At 41.4% G+C, this 20,797-nt stretch overlaps 1 protein-coding gene across 1 annotated transcript in view; it reads left to right on the top strand.

The window, feature by feature from the left end:
* LOC127225878 (zinc finger protein 462-like) overlaps positions 1 to 20,534 on the top strand; it is a 34,693-nt gene extending 14,159 nt beyond the window's left edge. The window contains exons 4-7 of the mRNA XM_051189512.1: positions 10,174 to 10,306; positions 16,465 to 16,588; positions 17,803 to 18,809; positions 20,339 to 20,534. Of these exons, the coding sequence (XP_051045469.1) occupies positions 10,174 to 10,306; positions 16,465 to 16,588; positions 17,803 to 18,010 (465 nt within the window). The 3' untranslated portion in view covers positions 18,011 to 18,809; positions 20,339 to 20,534. The remainder of the gene's footprint in view (positions 1 to 10,173; positions 10,307 to 16,464; positions 16,589 to 17,802; positions 18,810 to 20,338) is intronic.
* The last annotated feature ends 263 nt before the right edge of the window (positions 20,535 to 20,797 follow it).

Below are 20,797 nucleotides of genomic sequence, written 5' to 3'. Positions count from 1 at the left end.
CTTCTTGGTTACAAAACTTGGGTGAAGCTACAGTATTTAAGAGTGTGGCACCTGCACAAGGACAGATATTCAGTTTAAGGAGCAGAAGGAAAAGTCTAAGAATAGATTGTCATGTCAATGTCGTCAATTGATTTCCACCAAGCATGTCAATACAACAGAGAAATGGTATTCTTTCAAAGTTAGTTCTGGAACAATTGGATTTGCACATACACATTTCAACCCTTTGTCTTTACATAACTCTACACAAAAATCAGTTAAAATTGATCATAATATTTGGACATTAAGGGAAAGAAGAATATAAGTTGAATGTCATCAAAATTAAATGTTTGCCCTTTAAAAGATGACATTAAGAAACAGATTTGCCAAGTATTTATGTACTAGGCCATGGAACCAGCACCTACAAAGAACTATTTCAATTTAACACACACAGAATAAGATTTGAGTAGACACTTTTATTAAAAAAAAGAAAGAAAAGAAACTAATGGGTAAATGAGTCCATTCAAAGACTCTTGACATAAAGCTACCACTTACAAAATAGAGATTAAAGAAACATTGTTTTCATTAGCTACCAAGGTAGTTGATACCAGGCTGTCAGTGCTAAGCTGTCAATATCAAGATGTGGCTGAGGGTGTGGAGAAAATGGAAAACTTGGGGTGCTGGTGAGAGCATAAAAATGTACTTTGGAGCAGTTTGGCAGTTTAAATGTTAGTATTGTGTTAACCTCAGGTACAGCTGTCTTAGTCAGTTTTCCACTATTGTAAAGAAACATCATGACTATGCTTAAAAAGAAAGTATTTAATTGGAGCTTGCTTACAATCAGAAGTTTAATCCATTATTGTCATGGCAATGCACAGGCAGACATGGTGCTGGAAAGGTGCCTGAGAGTTCTACATCTGGATTCCCAGGCAGCAGGAAGAGACAGTGGACCTGGCTTGGGTCCTTAAATCCTCAAAGCGCACCCACGGGGATGTACTTCCTCTAATAAAGCCACACCTACTCCAATAAGGTGATACCTCCTTATCCCTGTCAAGTAGCATCATTACTAATGACCAAATACTCAAGTCTATTAGCCTATAGGAGCCATTCCTATTCAAACCACCACACTGGCTTAAAGTATGTGGCTAAATGGTTGGGAGCCTAACCCTTAATGGCTAAGCTATCTCTCCATCCCTAGCTGGATAAATGGAATACAGACTGTCTATCCAGTGAATGGAAAACTACTCATGAGTAAGGAATGAATTACTAATATTTAATAGCATGGATGGATCTCAGATTTTATTAGTGGACAAAAGCCAGACTTCTGTTTTATGTGAGTTTCTAGAAAATGTGTAATTGTAGCAACAGGAAGTAGCTCAGAAGTTGCCTGGGGCTGGCTGAATCTTAAAAGGACTGTTTGATTATAAAGGATATGAGGAATCATCTTAAGAGGTGAAGAGATTCCTAAACTAACGTGGATTAGGGTTGTACAAATGAGTAAATCTACTTTACAAAAAAATGAATTGTTCATGTAAAATAAATTAGATGGTCAGTGAATTATACTCCAATCCCCAGACTCTAGCACACAGTGAGTCTTCAGTATTGCAAAGTTTCTGTGGTATTCCTTATCAAATTGATTGTTGGACCAGTAGTGCCAGATTAATGCATAAGCTCTCAACAATAAAATGTAAGTTGGAGGTTGCTGCTCCATTTTCAATAGGACACTATTAAGTGTATGTCTTTTTATATTATGTTACAAATCATTTTAGGGGCGTGTTGTATGGAGGAGAAAATCTAAAAGAGACTATAAAGCATTGTAGGATGTGTTTTCCCATCAAAGGATTTTATTGAACAGAGCTAGGCTTCCCAACCTTGGGAATCTGAGTTCTCACTGCCAAGGCTATAAACCTGAGGAAGAACCCTTAAAGACACCAGTATCGTGTGTCGGATGGATAGAAAGCATCTAATAGCAGAAAGGGTCCTTGAAGTCAAATACATCATTGCATTTAAGAACCAAAATGTCAAGTGCACTTGATGTAGGCTGCCATGTTTATCCTCAGAAGCCAGAGTGCAGGGGAGAAGGGGTAACAATCAGGACCCTCATTTTAGAGGTGCCAAACAGAATCCTGTCCTTCTAGACCTTTCTCTGTCAGTGAGCAAGGAATCACGTGTAATCTCCTGGGATGGAAAGTAAATAGTGCAGCTGTTTCATTTAATTCACCCTATCTTTTTCTCATCTCACTAGATCCTCTGAAAGGCTGGATTTTATTCTGTCAATTTCTCCTCCTTCTCCCCTCCCCCTATACATACAACAACAAAATATTAGTCAGTGACACTACTTCCCCACACTTCCCATGAACCTTTAAGTCTTGCTTTAAAAAAAAAAAAAAAAAAAAAAAAAAAAGCTTACACTTCCCACATTAGAAAAACAGCACTTTTTTTTTTTAAAAGAAAAGTTTATGTATATACAGTACTTTGTTAATGCTCCTTAATGATTCTGAAGTCTGTTTTCTACTTAAAGGAACATTAAAATATATTACTTCCAACCTTGTTTTCTCATAAAATTATCATGTTCAGTATATTACATTTTAACAAGTCTATTCAGGCATTACACATTTACTAATTGAATTTACTTTGAAGTGGTTTTAATTTTTCTATCCAAATGGAGCCTCAAGCAACTGAATGCTAAGAAATGTGTATCTTTGAGTCTGTGTGTATGTGTGTGTGTGTGTGTGTCTGTGCGTGCACGCACACCAATTTTCTGGGAAAAAGCAGAACCTTCAACCCAGAAGCAAGCATCAAGCTCTGGGCTCTTAATTCAGTTTTTGGAATTCAGGGTTTAGTACACGTTTCAAAAAATTAGTCTAGGTTTAAGCTATAGTGTCGGGGGAAACCTGTTTGTGTTGATTGCTCTGAGATAGAGTCTAATAGAGTTCAGCCTCTGTTCAGAGGGTGGAGTTCACAATCATCTGGCCTGGGTGGACCATAGAGTTTCCTGGCCCATTCAAAGGGAGATAGAAGGTCACACCGAGGGAGAAGAGGGGCTGTGGAGTTAAGTGGCCTTTTGTTGCTCTGTGGATCTCTCAGATTTACTCCCTAATACTTATCCATGAGTTTTATTTTTTAATAAAACACTGGAAGGAATCTCAATACTATAAATCTTCCATCATTCCAAACCCTCAGACATTCCTTTAGACACTTATATTGCATTTAATTTCTAAACTAACTAGCAATGAATTGCCATGGCTTCTGAAGACTTCCACAGGCTCTAAACCTCTCTGGAACCTTGCTTCACCTCAAGATTGCTCTCCCTCCTGTTGCCTTTGTTGATGTGTCAGCTGGTCATTTGTCTCTTTCACCGGCTTAAAAAGACAGAAACCAGAATCGACAAGTAAGAAATGTGACTGTTTTCCAGAGGTATATGCCTCCCAAGAGTCTTGGACAATATTTATCAAGTCAACATTAGACAAAGACACTATTTACCCATAACCTTTGAAAGTATCCACTGTCTTCCCTAGTCAAAACCAACTTGCTTCTCTTCAGATACATTCCTGTATGTCCTTCCATAATTTAACAGTCTACCTCTCCTGCTATAGATACTCAGCTAAATGAAACTGTGCAATCAATTTTCAAACATGAAATCTGAAGAAAGCTATTTGTTCAACTTATCAAAAAGTGGTGGCCTTGCCAGCATCTTTTGCCTTTTTGTGTTTTGGGTCCAGAAGATTGGCAACAGCTCAACTGGCCAGATAGAGCCTATTGATGCTGCTCGTCTCCTGGCTTTATTTAGAACTGGTGTCTGGAATTATTGTATACTAAGGTTTCCAAATAAGTAGACTTCATCTGGACTTTGGTCAAGTAAGGAAAGTGGCTCTGGCCTTTGTCTTCTGTGCTCCATTCTATTCTAGCTATTTCATGATCCTCTGTTTGTACTGTTCTTAACAAGACTTTTATATTGAAGAAAACATCTCTAGGCATGCCACTTGCCCATCAGTTTGCAACACAACATTGTTATCAATACTTTTGGATTAGCCAGCATTTTTTTCTGCATCCTGTAGTGCTTTTGTATTTGTTGTAGTAGAAAAAGCCTGAGCTGTGGCTCCTGAAGAAAACATGACTATAGCATGTGATTTCTGTTGTGTTTGCATCTTCTGATATGGAAGATGACCGTAACATTTGGCACAGAGCAATCTAAGGTTAAAGGGATGTGTGTAAAACTATTGTATACTCTTATAGTATATAACAGATATTTACTAATTATTTTTAAAAATCTCTTAGAAAGTGTCCAATTTTTTCTGATACGAGCAAGCAAATTTATGGGAATTCTTTATAAATTGTGCTCTCACGGGTTTTCTTATCACCAATAAATTTAAATAACACTCATGGCATGTGAATTACATGCCTGACCTAACAGTCTGCACTGGGCATACACAGCAGAGTAAGAAGTATTTAAGACTCTAGACCATCTCTAAGCAGACAGGACACACAAGCTTAAACCAAGAGACAAGATCAAGCATGCTTATTGATTTGATAGAAGCAACCATAGAGCACAGATCATAGCCGGTCTCCTAAGAAGGTTCAGACTGCCCTGCTGCTTTACTTGGCTTTATTTTTTTTTCTTCCAACTTAATTGAGGTATAGTTGATAGTGTGTATTGTTGAAGTTCACAGTGTGGTGCTATGGACCACCACCACCACCCCCAGAGGGAAAGAGCACCTTTGTGCCATGTTGGTAAGAATGTCAATTGGTCCAACTATTGTGCAAAATGGTTAGGAGGTTCCTCAAGAAGATAAGAACTGAGTCAGACATGGTCACTCAGGCCTATAAAGTCAGCTATTCCAGATGTTGGAACAGAATGTCTGAATGCTCAAGGCTTGCCTCAGCTTCGGAGTAAATTCAAGGTCAGTCTGGGCAGCTTACTATGATAGTGAGACCCTGTCTCATATATAAGAAAGCAGAAAACAGTTAAGAGTACTGGAGATATAGCTTAGTGTGCGATTTGCCAGGCATAATGAATGAAGTGCCTTGGACCATTGTATGATCCAACTGTTCCTCTTCTGAATATGGAAAGTGAAAAACATCTAGTAGTCCCTCAACCCTGTGCTCCTATTGCCATTATAATGTTTCCATGGAAACCACATAAGTATCTACTGGTGTGTGAATAAATGAAAAAAAAAAATTGTGGCATGTATGCAGGTGGAATATTATTCAGCCAGGAAAAGGAAAGTAATCCTGCCATTCATGACAGCCTGGACGGACATCAAATGTCCTCCCTTTAAGTTTTCACTATAACTCTTAGCAGAGTTGCTAATACCTGAGAATGCAACATACTTTTTTAAATTTTCATCTTGTTTAGTTTTATGTAAACAGGTATCTGGGCTACATGTGTGTCTGTGCACCAACTGGATTCCTGATGCCCACAGAAGTCAGAAGAGAATGTTGCATCACCTGAGATGGGAGTTATAGATGCTTGTGAGCCACCATGTGGGTCCTCAAAGATTATCCTGTGCTCTTAAAGGATGAGCAATCTTTCTAGCTCATTAACCAGCATTTTAAAAACTATGTCCCCGACCTTCATCCTGTGGGCAATCATACAGATAATATTTTGCTTTTCACATTGATTCCCTTCCTATATCCCCATCTGATTTACAAAGACATCCAAATATCTGCTTAAGTCAGGGATTAGCAAAGAGTGGCCATAGGCTAACTCCAACATGCTACTTGAGTTTGCATGGCCCATCATCCAAGAAAGTGTTTGATATTTTTAAATAGTTGCAAAACTCAAAAACATATTTTCTGGGCAATGGGGCAGTGTATAGGTTTTCTATTTTGCTTTCCGTAAATAGGTGTTTATTTGCATACATCTTCACCTAGTGTTCCTGGTGGCTTTTGAGCAATTTAGGCATGGTGGCAGAGGCTCTGGTGTTAGGAACGCTTACAAGAGTCACTAGATGACCCTTTGCAGAACAAATTTCTCAACCTGTGTGTAAGCCATTCTCTGCACCAGTGTCAGTTAGTGACCACTAGGCTTTACTGACATAAGCAACCAGCTGTGGCTCCAAGTTCTCTCTTGGCACTTTTTCTACAAAAAAAAAGTTCACTTTGGCTGTGCTGCTGGTGATACATTGTAGGTAACACAGCCATGCTGGTTGGGTGTTTCATGTACAGCTGATTGGAGGCTGAACTCTGCCCCTGAGCCTCTGGAAACATAAGGTAGCCTTGCTTTATCACAGTCTTCCTACTTGATGTCTGTGATGTCACTTGAAGATGGAGGGTGACAAGTTCCACTCTGTCACTAGCAAGCATGTCTATATCCATCTTTCCTGTAAGGCTAGGTTCCCATCTGGGCACAGTATGAGAATGCATGTTCAACTTGGTAATTTTAATAAGTTGCGTATTAAATCAATATGGTGGGTGGGGTAAGGTGATACATGCTAAGAACAGATGAAAAATCTTTTTCTTCCTCTCCCCCATCTCCTGAATAGTTCAAAATCAACAAATAAGAAAGGCTGTAGCTGGGCATGGTGGCACACACCTTTAATTCCAGTTTGAGGCCAGCTATGTCTACAAAGTGAGTTCCAGGACAACTAGGGTGGTTGTGTAAAGAAAACCTGCCTCAAAACAAACAAATAACAAAACGAAAAGGGAGAAAAGATAAAGAAAGGCTGTGAAAGTTGCCATTGGCTTGGACAAAGGTGTCATGGGGGTCATCATTTCTGAGCTTAGGAGTCGCGTTTGCCAATCAGCTCATAGACGTCAAGTCTCACATTTCCCTCTGCACAGCTGCCTTCTCCAGGCACTAAGGCAAGTCATGAGATTGGTGACTTTCAACTGGGACTTTGGTATAGGGACAGTCGTCTGTGGCTTTCACAGGACACATGGGTTGGTATATAGTTTTATCATCTGAACAACACATGTTTAGGGAACATGTGGTTTCTTCTACCTACAAAAAGCTGGAAAGGACCAGAGTTCTAAAACCAATGCTCCTAGGCCTGCCCTTTCTCCCTTGGTCATCACCTTTTATGGAAATAGGATGGTAACAGAATGATTCTGGTCCTGTAAGATAGAGAGGTGAATACCCACAATTCATTCTCCACATCATCTAGATGTTAGTGAGTTACCCACCAGTCACCAGTAAGGACATTTGTGCCTCTCAGAAACTAACTGAGAAACACACTAGAACCATCATCACCTCTACCCTCTTTGACTCGGACCCTTTAACTTCACATCTGGAAAGTTCAGTTATGAAATAAAAACAAAGGCTTATATGCAATAAGGTTTATTGCTACAATAGAGCAAGAGCCATAAATAATATAACCCCAGATAAATACATGGGAATGGATGATCCTATTCTCTTGATGAAATATGACGAAGTGATTAAAGATGACGTTCACTCACAGAACACCATGTCACAAAGGGCAGAAGAAATGGGAGACTCTTGTTAAAAATGAAGCTAGTTAGCAGTAGCCAGGCAATACTGATGCTGGCGCAGGGAGATGGAGCTATGAGAGGACAGAAAATCTATACTCAGGTTTGCAGCTTGGCAAGGGAGAGGCAGGGGAGGGGCTTGGTTGGAGAATAGGGTGTCTGCTTAGGAGTAGAGCCAATATGTATGCTGTGACAGGGTGAACCAGCATAGTTAATGCAGGAGCTGCATTAACTCAGGATGGCTTCCCTGGTGAAGGGATGGGACTGGGCTAGGGGACTGAGTCATTGTGTGTGAGGAATAATGCAGGTTCAGAGGTACAGACTTAGGAGTAGGGATGTGCTGGGAAGCTCACTGAGTTAAGGTGATGGGGAAGGTGTATAAACCACAGGAAAAGAAAACTGAATTTTGACCTCAAGGCAAAGATTGATATTTGCTGTGTCTGTGACAAATATGTGTATATAGATGGGGTTTATATATACACATGTGTGGAGCCCAGGGGTGACCACTGAGTGTCATCGATCACTCTCTACAGGAGCTCTCACCAGTTGTGGAGCTCACCCATTCAGCTCTGTTGGCTTACCAGTCAGTCCCAGCAAACCTTGCCTCCAGGTCCTCAGAGCTAGGAATGGGGAGTACACCACCATGCCCAACTTTTATGTGGGTCCTGAGGACCCAAATGTTGCTTCTCATTCTTGCACAGGAAGCTTTTACTGACTTAGTCGTCTCCCCAGCCTCCTAATATTTCCTTAAAGACGACTGTGACCACACCAGGGAATAGATGCAGGAAGAAGGAAGAATGGATGCTGCAGAACCAATTTTGGAATGGGGCTTACAGTGAAACAGACAAGAGAGATGGTGGGCTAAGCAGGGCAGGAGAAAGGCATCTTCCTTCTGTGTTCAGATTAGCATTTAGATGGCTAGTTTGGGGGTTTTAAATGTTAGAATAACCCAGCACTATAAAGATTTTTTTAATTTTAGAAATCTTCTCATTACATAGCAAAAAAAAAAAAAAAAAAAAAAAAGTCTCAAGTCTTAATTGCCTTGCAAAGATTATAGACATCTTCAGGACAGATAAATCCCCAGTTGTCCCAGGATGAACGTCTACCATGGAAATGCCACATACTGTTTTAAAATTGTGCAGAATCCAATACGTGAACAGTTTTCTAGGGAGGAAAAATACACAAGCATAGTTCATCAGAAATCCATGAAAAAGGAGAGGGACAAAAGAGCATTTGGTTCAATGACAGTTCTCCTTCTGTTGCCACGAGCTTCATGAGATCTAGGGGCTTAAAGGAGGATCCCCGAGACTGGCAAGGAGAGCAAAATCAACTGATTTTATGGATTCCATTTTCATAGGCAAACCAGTGTATTATTGTGGAAGTGTGTTCTGCCTCCCCTCAGATGTACCCATCTTCTTCTATACAAAGTTGCTAGGGCAATATTAAGTCTTATCACAGCATTGAGTTGGCCCTGGTACCCTGTGTCGAGTTCTCTCACATTTGTCACAGCAAATGATGACAATCCCATCTGCCAGGCATATGGAATTGGTGGTGCTCAGCAAATCTTTGTCCCAGCCTGGCCCCAGAGAAGGTTTTGAATTGTCTTGTAAGCCCTCTTTCCTCTCTCGTGCCCTTACTGCACTGTCTACCGTGGCAGCTGTGGAGTCAGCCTACCTAATTAATGATGTCTGCCTTCATCTGTCAACTATACTGTGAGCCTCTGGAGGGCGGGGATAGAGCCACGTTTGTCTTGACGTTAATCTTGGCATTCCCTTCCCCTGGCCTTCAGCTGGGGATTGGAGCACCCACCTCATCCAGAGCCGTCATCTCTGGCTTGTTTTAGTGGCCTCACCTGTCATTCCCTAACAGCTCCGTGTGTGCAGCTGCCAAAGTTCAGATGAGATGAACAGAGAATAGAAATTTTGTGCTACTGTTGACCTGGCAAGCAGAGCTTATTAGACTTTATTGTTTGGATTGTTGCTTCCTTTGAGTGATACTTTGACAGTTTAGATTAATAAAAGCCACCCATTTGTGTGTGTGCATACTCTCTACTTTGTTTTGAGATGGGTCTGTTTCCATGCTTTTCCATGGGTGCTGGGGATCAGAATTTAGGTCCTCATCCTTGAGCAGTAATTCCTTATCGCACGGGACTATCTCTCCAGCCCTGTAGTTAACACATTGAATGAGCTCTTCAGGTTAGTTAGCTGTGGTTTTCTGCAGGTAATACTAGTCTCATAAATAGGCTGTGGTCAGTTTCAAACATGTAGCTAAACTAATAGCATGGTCTTCCATTTAAACTAGAGGTAAGAGTCAAAAGTCTGTGGCTCTGGCTGGAACAGCCCAGATGTTTGGTTGACAGGATTATGGAAGAAGTTCTGGTTCTTGACTGCTGATGGTCAGGACACCCATAAGAGCCTCGTTGCCTGCAGAACTCTTGGGAGCTTGGATAGTTAAAGATAGCCATGTTTTTAAATTCATTGTTGACTCCACTGTAGGTTTTGTGATGCTTTGAGCATTGTTTTTTGTACCCATGTCTCACAAGTTTGGTAAAAAGGTCCAGGATTGTTCCCTGTGGAATGGGAGTTAGGAATAGATCTGTCACTGAGAGCCAGATGAAGAAAAAGACCTCTCATCTCAGGCTTCTAGCTTGTTTAGTCTTGGATGCAAAAGCACCGACATAGGGGGAAATTATGCTGGAACAAGCTTCTCCAGAGAGATCCCATGCAGTCTGTGGTTCATTATTCCATCATCTGCTTGGACATTTTTCAGGTCAGCCGTAACTTTGAGCTGGTTGGACGGGTTAACTTGGATCAGCTGGAACAGATGAAGGAAAAGATGGAGAGTTCCAGCAGCGATGATGAGGACAAGGACGATGAAATGAGCAGCAAGGCTGAAGACAGAGGTTAGTCTCACCCTGCCCTCTGAGTCCCAGATGGCACCCAGAATGTCCACGATGAGACAGAAGGGAGGCAGGAGGCTGCAGTGAGAAAAGCAGAAGGAATGATCCTTCTTGGTTAAGTAGCAGAACAGACTGGCTTAGACACCGTCAGAGGCCCTGCCTTACAAACTATTACCAGCTACAGAAACTCCAAGGAAAACATTTTCTTCCTAGAAATGTTTGCTAAAGGGGAAAAAAATATGGTTCCTAGCAAGGAAAGCTAGTTCTGAAGAACCTTCAAAATAAAGATAGGCAATGAGCAAGCTGAATGACATTGCAGGGCTATCAAGGAGCAAGAGTAAACATGGGATTGCACAAACCTTTAAAATGATTGCTGGTAGGGTCATAGTGAAAGGCTGCAATGAATTTGAATTCTATACATGTCCCCCTGGGGCACCTTTCTCTTAACCCCTTAGGGCTCTGGTTCCATTCTATCAAGAGGGAGAGACAGTGTTTCCCATCCTTCCCTATATATGCAGAAAACACCAGCAAAGGTTCTGTGGAAGTTTTGAGCTATTTTTACAACCCTTGCCATTCAGGCATCATTCTAAGATTTAAAAAAAAAAAAAAAGATTCCAACATGTGTTTAGTTGCAGATGACATGTTTATGAAATGCAGAATGTCACCCCTGTTGGCTGGATGGAGGGTTGCAGAGAGGAGGGCTTAGCAGCTAAGAGTGCTTGTTACTTTTGAAAGAACCTAAGTTCAGTTCCAAGTACCCATTTCTGACAGCTCCCAACCACCTGTAACTGTGGTTCCACGGGATCAGACTATGGTTCCTGTGCTCACGTACACATACCCACACACATCCTCAAAATTAAAAAGAAAGGATGTAGGTTGGGATATGTTCCTTCAGTTACTGCAGACTGAGAAAAAGTTCATGTGTGGTGACTGTAAATATGAGGAAAAGGCATTGTAGCTACCACGAATCCAGTGATGGGAAATCCTCTTAGTGGCCATTACTGAGTGTTGTTGTTTCTTTAGTCTTTATGTCCCTGAAGGGTTCTACAGTCACCCATTCAGATCTCCGCCCCCAGTATACAGGACTTTGCTTATGCCTTTGTGAGATCACCAGCTGTCAAATAATGACAGTGACGATGATAATACCCATGTCTGTTTCCTAAGGTGGCCAATATACAGATTTTGTTTTTTAACTTAAAAAGTTCAGATTTTGAACTTTCGTATTTTCTTTGGTTTTAATTGACAAAACAAAACAAAAGTATGTATTTGTGGTGTTTTAGAATAGGTGTACATTGTGAAATGGCTAAATTGAGTTAGTTAAGTTTTCCCTTACATATTTGTCTTGGGAAGTAAGAACTTAATCAACTGAGGAATTCGCATTATTAATTATAGTCACCACTATACAATTGATGTCCTAAAGTCATTCTTCCTGTCTACCTGAAATTCAGTGTCTGACCAGCGTGTCCCTAGCTCTCCATCCCTGGGCTTTGTAAGTGTCTATTCCACTCTCTGCATCACTGAATTTGCCTTGGTATCTGGTTTATTTCCTCATCCATGTCATCTCAGGTGACAGGGTTTCCTGTCTTAAAGTGAATGGTATAAATAGTTTACCAATGGGTATGTGCATCACATCTTCTGTAGCCCTTATTCTGACATGGATTCTGTGTCTTTGTGGATAGAGCTGGAGTGCAGGCATCTCCTCGGTACACTTCTTCATTTTCTTTGTGTGTCAACCCAGTAGTGAGATTGCTGTGGAACTTATAGTATTCCATAATGGCCACCCTAATTCATATTCCTATGTTACTGCTAGTCAACTGTGTCGTTCATTTCTTAGCTTCACCAACATTTGTTAATCTTTCCCTCTGGGTACTAGATGACCTAACTGCTAGGGAGCAGTACCTAAGGTTTAAATTTGCTTTTCCCTCCTGTTTGTGATTCGGACTGCCTTTATGAAGCTGATGTCTGTTTGCATATTTTGAGAAATGCTTATACAGAGCCTTTGTCTATTTCTTAATTGGGGAAATTATTCACTCAAGTATTGTCTGAGTTGTTTGAGTTCTTCATACACCCTGGATGTTGGCCCTGTGACAGGTGTATAGTCTGCAGTTGTCATCTCCCCTTCTGTGGATTGTCTTTTCATTGTGGTGTCTCCTCAGAAGTTCAGAAATTTTCCAGCTTGATTTAGCTCCCATTTGTCTAATTTTTTTTTTTCTTGTGCTTTGTGAGGGCCATGTAAAAAGAAAAATTACAAAAATCATCTTCAGACCTATCTACAGACCAGTGTCATGAAGGGTTCCCTGTATTTCATTCCAGCAATATTTACAGCTTTAGGGCTTACATTAACGAAGTTTCCCTGTGTTTCCTTCCAACAGTGTTTATGGCTTTAGGAGTTACATTTCAATCTTACTTATTTTGAGGTTTTCTTTTTACTTGTTGGGCGATCAGGATCTAGTTTCTTTCTTCTGCCTGGGATGCCCAGTTGTCACAGTAATTATTTATGGGACTATCTTTCCTCCATTGTGTGATATTGGCAACTTTCTCAAAAATCAATTTACTGTGTGTGATTTACCTCTGGACTCTGTTCTGTTCCAGTGGTTCATGCACCTGCTTTTAGTGTCATGCTGTTTTCATTACCTTAGCTTTGAAATGTATCTTAAAAATCACAGAATGTAGTGTCTTCTTCTTTTTCTTCCTTCTTCTTCTTCTTCCTTCTTCTTTTTTCTTCTCCTCCTCTTCTTCTTTTCTCCTTCTCCTCCTTCTCCTTCTTCTTTTTCCAGAAAGGGTTTCTCTGTATAGCTCTGGTTGTCTTGGAATTTGCTCTGTATGTAAACTAGGCTAGCCTTGAACTCAGAGATTAGCCTGACTCTGTCTCCCAAGTGCTGGGATTAAAGGAGTGACTACCACCACCTAGTTTCAAACTTCATATATTCTTTACTCTAGATTACTGTGGCTCTTTAGGGTCTTTTCTGGTCACCTTGGTATTATAAAGGTGAGGGCTAGAGATGTAACTTGTTGATAGATAGTATGTGCCTATTGTGTTTGAGGCCTTGGATTACCATCCCATCACTGCCGGAGACATTAAATGACATGACAGCCAAGGCATGAACCTATAAATAATAGGTCTGACAGATTTATGACCTATTGGTCATAAACCAAGTGGGTATTGAATCTCAGTTTTCAGGTTCCAGAACACTGTACACATTTCCAACCCCTTTGAGTGATAGATAAAATCTTCTTCATTAAGAGAACCTAGCCATGAAATGGGGGGTGCACTGGCCCTGGGGCTAGATAAGGGCCCATGGCAGAATATCTGGCCTGCCTGAGCAGGTATCTTTCATAGGCCATTTTCTTCTGTGGTGTGCTTCTCACCCTCACCCTTCCAATATGATAACCCAGGGACCTAGTTTGGCCTTTGAATCTCCAACCAACCAAGACAACAAGAGTCTAATGGCCAAGGTGTGCTAACTAGTCAAAAGCTGCTTGCCCAGCTGCATGGCCAGCCTGAAAGACTACTCAAACCAAACTGCCTCACCTGTGGGTCATGTCATGTCATTTCTTCTAAGGGAAACACATGTGATCTCAGAAGTGTGGCTTTTTTTTTTTTTTTTTTTTTTTTTTGTCTCCTCTTTTGAAAAAAAAAAAACCTTTTCACAAATGTTCTTCTCAACAAATTCTTAACATCTCTGCACTGTTTTGAATGTCCTCATAGAGGACGCTTCTGACTGAGAGCACAAAGACCCCTTTTTATTCCTGGTACTCTGTGGCCTTGCTGTCCCTCTTTAGGAGATAAAAGATCCCTTATTGGGTGTTATGACTTTTTCATGTCTAAGGCTGAGCACACGCTATTTTGAGGCCATCAGTATTCCAGAGTCTTCTGTTTCCCCAGTGATGTCCCCCAAAATAGATAATAAAATAAGCATAGCCCATGAAGAAGCACAACCAGTGAGGTGTGTCGGATAGCAAACACACCTCCATGCCTGTCCAGCTTGGCCTCCCTTCACTGCTTGAGACCAGATGTAACCAGAGAGAACTGTGGGGCTTCTGCTTCTCACTGGAAACTATTGTGTCTTCATTCACAAGACCTAACCATATGAAGCAAAAGGCCTTCTCTGGTTGGTCTGGGGGACTGACCTGAGTGCCTTGGGAACTGCAAGCTGAAACTGTCCCTTCCATGTCATCCATCCTTGCAAGAACAACTTCCTTTGTCCCATCTCCCTTGAAACAATCTAGAATCAAATCTTCCATCTCAGTAGATTCTTGCCAAAAAAAAAAAAAAGCCTGAGGTGTTTTTGCCAGATATCCTGGCTTCTGGCAGAGGGCAAGAGGAGGGGTATGAGCTCAGCTCTCAAGCTGGGGGAGAGTGATTTGAGATGTGACAGGTAGAATGGCCTCTTCTTTGAGGGGCGAGTTTAGCATGTGCCCTTGGAGACAATAGAGGACTGGCTTCATGTTTCCTGAGGGCAAAGGAGCAAGTACTAGCAACATTGTCCTTGTAAGTAATTTGGGCTGTCATAATGGATGCCTTCTTTGGGGGAATCTACAGCCTTCCTCCTACCCAGTTCCTTTTCAAACAAGAGCTAGGGAGCATACTCAACACAGATGCACAGCAAGATTGGCCTGGGAAGCTCAGAGGGAACTGTAGAGAAAAGCCAGGCATGAAGAAATTGAAAGGAACCCAAGCAGAACTCTGCCCACCCCACCCCCTCTCATTATGCAACTGGGAGGAGTCAGGGAAGGCATTCTGTTGATTTCTTGCCCAAGATAATCCCTGCTAAGGAATTAATGCGCAGAGCAGATGGTGCTGTCTCATTTCCAGTGAAAAGAATCAAGGAAGATAGTCTGTGCAATTATTTTTAATGGCTTGTATGGTGATCTTCTTAATTTGTGAGAAAATGTCTCCTCTTTTGTGAAAACTGGCCTTGTTCACATAGCTTTTGTCAAGAGGACGAAGGCGTCACAGAGCCCCAGTTAATGTCTTGAAGATTTCGTGAAAGATGGGGCATAACCACGAGATGGCTTCCTGTGATATCTAATCTGTGAGGCCAGGATCAGAGACGAAGAAGATCAAATTTCCTTAAATTCTACCGTTTTTTACAGAATGGCTTACTTGGCCCTCTGTGGGCTAATGAAAGGCATATGGGCTTAGGACCCAGGATAGCACAAAGGCCGCATAAGCCCTCATCTTTGAGCTTGCCAGGAGGTGTGGCTTAAAAACAATTAGCTAAACAATCCCCATTTATCAGACCCCTAACATGTGCCAGTATCACAGGAGTAAACAAAACAGCTAGGTCAATATTTGATGTGTACACCAGACCCATTCAGAAATGTCTTTGTATCCCTGCATTTGTGTATACCCCTGGTTGAGAAATAGTGGGCAGCTGACCAGGTTCCATCACTGGCTGGGGACATGCTTTTTTATTATTTTTATTATTACTATTGCATGTGTTCATTTATTGCATGTGTGAGGTCAGAGGACAACTTGTAGGAGTTGCTTGTTTTCTTCTCCCGTGATATGGGCTCTAGGGAGTAAATGCCAATCATCAAGCCTGGTAGCAAGCAACATTAATCCACTGAGCCATCTCACTGACGCAGAGACACTTTTATATAGACCCCCCATCCCCACTTCACAGTTGTCTAGGGCCCCCGTTCACAGGAGGGGCCCTAACTACCCTGCCAAAGTGTTGTAGGCATTGTGAAGTTTCGAACTCAACAGGAGGAGTAAAAAGGCCCATGGTCTACACTGTACGACCAGGTTTGGTGTTTCCTGTGGTCTATTGTCTTTTTAGTGAAAAGATAAACCTGTTCCGGAGACACTGAGTAGCTGCCAAGCTGTCAAGCCCTCAACCAGAGAACGCAGAAGGGATGAGTTAATTGGAAAAGGAATGCTGTGGGATCTTAGAGTAGGCCCAGGAGCCTTTTCTGGCAGGAGGGTTGTTGATGGTAGAAGCTATTGCATAAGTGATAAGTAGAGAGCCTTGGTGACTGGAACTGGAGACAGTTCCTGAGAGCTATTCAGGAAGCGTGCTTAAGAGAAACCCTGAGGCAGGGAAGTCTGGTGATGGCTTGCAAAGTAACTTCCCAGGTAAGTCAGGAGATGCTCCCCCAGTGCGTGTTGACTCCCAAGCACAAAGGTAAAGCTGGCCCTTTCTTTCTGTTTGCAGAGCTGATGAGATTTTCTGACCGAGGGACTGGTGTGAACCCTGAGAAGCGATTTCCGTGTGAATTCTGTGGACGGGCATTCTCTCAGGGCTCTGAGTGGGAAAGACATGTGTTGAGACATGGCATGTAAGTATGGTCCTAAGAAGACCTTTGCCCACATGAGAGAGTGGGAGGGAGCTGAGAATTTTCCTAATACTGTGTAGACCAGCCTAATCATTGCCACCTCACAGGCATGGAAGACAGGCAGTGATGACGGAGGGGCTAGATTCTTCCTCAGTTTTTAAAATTGCCACCCCAACAGAAGTCAGGGGAAGGGAATCCTGTACTCAAGGGTAGTGTGCCCCTTTAGTTTGCATTTACGACACATTCTCTGATACAATGGGGATCTGGCGCTGGGTTTCTGCTTCCGTGTCTGCTCAGTTCCATGAATGGCCTTGATCATGCCTGTGACTTAATTCAGAGACACAGCTCCATTCCACCTGCCTTGCCGTCACGTTCTGACCACTCACTTCTTTGAACATAAAATTGTTCTCGACACAAGTAGCCCTTAGTCCGCCAGCCAGAGAGAACTAAGTTGTGGTTTGTGTGAGTTGCCCATAGTGTCTAGACCTGAAAATATAACCAAATTTCTCAAAATGTAGGGTGCTGCCTGCAGGTTTTTAGGTTTTTGTGTGTTTGGATGATTTATTAATAGACTTGACTAATCTTCAATACTCCTTTTATCTTAATCATTACTGGCCAATACCAAACTTCTGAGTTCAGCTGATGAATTTGAGTGTGAGGCAGTTCTTGCCATTTTCCCACTATATAGCTCAGAGAAGGGGACGATATAAAAATACTATATTAATTTGGAAGCAAAACATTGTATAATCAAACCATGGTGCAACATTGAATATTTTTAGGGATCCAAATTGTTAGAGGTCTACATGACATAGAAAATCACTGGCGATTTAGTTATATACACATAGAATTGCAATGCTATTTTAGAGTCAGAAGTAAGGGCAGATGAGTTGTTAGTTTAGTTGTAGAAGGCATGCAAGGGGCCATGGCCGTCACTCAGCTAATAAAATGCTTGGTGTGTGTTTGTAATGCCAGCTCTGGGGAGGCAGAGACAGAAGGATCCCAGCCTACTATATTGACCTAGCCAGTGAGAATACCCTATCTCAAAACAAAAAAGATGATGCCTGGGGAATGACCGCCACCGCCAAGCTTGTGCCTGACCTCCAAAAGCCTGTGCACCCAGCTCCTGACCGCTGTCTCTCCTCCTTCAGTGCTGGACTTAGAGATGTGCCACCACATCTGGCCTATGAATGTTTTTGTTGTTTGTTTTGCTTTTCCAGGGCATTGCATGATACCAACCAAGTGAGCAGAGACGAAGTCCATACGAAAGAGATGGTAGAGGATAGTATGCAGCTGCCCTCCATAGAGGCAAAAGAAGACGATGAGCCAATCGGGATAGACTTTTCCCTAAAGAGTGAAGCCGTAGCCATCTGTGTAGTAGCTGCCGACAAATCTCTCCTGGAGACTGCAGAGGCCAAAAACGAATAAGAGTGTGGTGAAATTCTTATCAAATCTTACTTGAACCGTGATGAAAATGTGGGAGGGCCGGCGTGGGCTGAGAAGGGAGGGGGCAGAGAAGACAGAACAAAAGCTGCTTTTAGGACTGAACAATCTATTTTCAGGGCACTGGTACCTGTGTGAGTGAGGATGTAAATTAAAGTTATTTAAATGGTTGGAATATGTGGCTCCGTTCCCGTCACGCCATCCTTCCTTCCGGATCTTCACCACGCAAGTTTTCATCTGCTGCAGTTTGGGAAGTACGTTCCTCGAACACAGCGGGCGCTCACCGTGACCCTCGGACAGTGTGTGGCAACCGAAGCTCGGGGACAGTAGAAGACTTCTCCTAGGGGAACAACTTTTTGGGCGCACAACTTTCAGTGCGTTTTTATAGTTTTAATACCTTAAGCTTTTTCAAGACCTAACTGCAGCCGCTTTGGGAGAAAAAAAAAATAACAGAACAGAAAACAAACAAACAAAAAAACTGCTTTGCATAAAACAGTCACCTGTTTCCTAGTACCTCAGACTTAACCAAGGGAAATCTCTGCATTTGTCTTTACTACCTGTCACCCTTGTGGTTAAATGTGGAGAGAGCTGCTGGACAGGATGGTGAATGGAGAAAAAGAGTTTTAAAGAAAGGAACACAAATTGTGCTTAAAATCCCCACGTGGGTTTTATTTCTTAAAATACTGTGATTTTTTTAATTATTTTAGTAAAAAACAAAACAAAAAAAAAAAAACAGACTTTAATTACTAGATAACTGTGTGTGAATTGTCACCCTGTATTCCAGGTAAGCTGTTTATTAGTGTTCAGCTATAATTTAGAATTTGGTAGGTTCATGTGAACTAATTTTAAGGTGATTGTGGGGTTTTGTTGGCCACATGTTTATTTTCTCTCAATTTGAGTGTTACAAACACAGCACAAATTCAGTTTTTTCATATATAAATTGTTCTTTGTGCATTTGTTTTTAATTTGAGGTCAAGGGAGAGTTACAGGATTTGTGTGCGTGTGTGTGCATAGGAATTTTTATAATTTTGAACATGGAAATAAAAAGAGGTTAACTTCCCTTTCTGTTTTGTTTTTAATTTAACTAAAGAACCAAACCCCAGCCCAGCTATGCAGTGTGTGGGTCAGTTAAAGAGGCCCTCTGACCCTTTCGTTTCTTCTCATACAAACACCAACAATTTCTGTTCGATTGGGCTAGCTTTCATGTGTGATTTGAACTCATGTGTTTTGGTTGCTTTGTGTATTGTGAGGCTTTCTTGTTCCTTTTGGGAGCCATCCCTTTCAGAGCATGGGCAAGAGATCCTATAGGGAGCCATCTTTCCATCTAGCTGTTCTGTTTCTGTTTCCCCACATTAGCTTTTTTTTTTTTGGAGACAGCAGCTTAGACTAAACGTAGACTACACATTTATAGTATGTTCTGATTGTGAACAGGGGTTTCTTTCCAAAAAGTAGAGAAGTGTCTTTTTAAAGCTTAGGTTTTAGAAGCGTGTGAGTGAGTGTGTGTGTGTGTGTGTGTGTGTGTGTGTGTGTGTGTGTGTGCGCGCGCGCGCATCCACATACATGTACAATGAATGTGTATGGGCCAGTGTCAGTCCTTTATCGTGTCTCCTTTTTTGTTTTGGTTTTTGGTTGGTTGGTTTGGTTTTTCTTTTTTAACGTGGAAGGGTTGTTGGGTTGGGGGGCGGGCCAGGAGGGATGAGGGATGACTGAGGTGACAGTGTCCCACATAGCTTCAAATAAAATCCATGGAAAGATGCTCAACTTGTGAAGTAAGTACTTACTTGAAAAGCATGTTCTTGTTTTTTGTTTTGTTTTGTTTTTATTAGAATTTTTATTTGTAGGATGTTAATTTAATATTTTTTTAGGGATGGGGGCCATCGTGTGGAAAGCAAAAGTATGGAAAGTGAAATATCTAGACAGATTCTTTTGTGTCCTTATTTGTTTCTGATTGGCCTCATTCAAATGTACTAAACGGTTTCATATCTAGATTGGATGTTTGTGATGGTTACCAAAACAACGAAGGGAAACAAAAAGAGAAACAATTGTGACATGCTTTTATCTACTTTATTTTTCAAATAACATGTAAATATTGTAATCCATTGGATTTTGTTTTGCTAACCTGTTAATAAAAATATGGGACCATTATCCTTTTAACAAGGCTAGAATGTCATTTTATTTCCTTTTTCAAACATATACCTGATATTTTGTGGCCGCACATTTTGGATGCATTGTTTCTGTTGACTGTAATGACATATAATTTACAACTTTTTTGTTGTTGTTGTTTAATTTATACAGAGGACATTTTTTTTTCAGAGCTTGAGAGAAGAAAATAAATAGCAAAATGATAACCTATTGACTCCAATAATCAGTGTTTCCTGAAACTTCATGAAAGACAGAGGGATCCTGACACAAATAAAAATAAAAACCACAAGTAGGCTATTCAAGTTGTTTGCAACATACATTTTGTAATGAAATGTGAGAAATTAATAAAGAATTTTTTTCACATGTGTCTATGTGCATCTGTTGTAAGTCATTGATGGGTGTGATTACAGACAGGAAGGCTGGCGTGAGTAACAAAACCTGTCCTCAATCTACATACTGATGTGGAGATCAGGGTGAAGTGTGTGAGCTGGAGTTTAAAATGTCAACATTCCTGCATCAGAGTATGCAACACCAATGAAAATTTTATGGAGGGAATGTTTTCCACCAAAAAAATGAGAATCATTTGGTCGTGGTAGCTCACACCTGAAATCTCAGCATTTGGGAAGCTGA

The sequence above is a fragment of the Phodopus roborovskii genome, unplaced genomic scaffold (assembly GCF_943737965.1).
Source record: "Phodopus roborovskii unplaced genomic scaffold, PHOROB, whole genome shotgun sequence".
NCBI classification, from domain to species: domain Eukaryota; kingdom Metazoa; phylum Chordata; class Mammalia; order Rodentia; family Cricetidae; genus Phodopus; species Phodopus roborovskii.
Note: the sequence above shows the minus strand (reverse complement) of the source record. Positions and strands in the feature narration are given on the sequence as shown.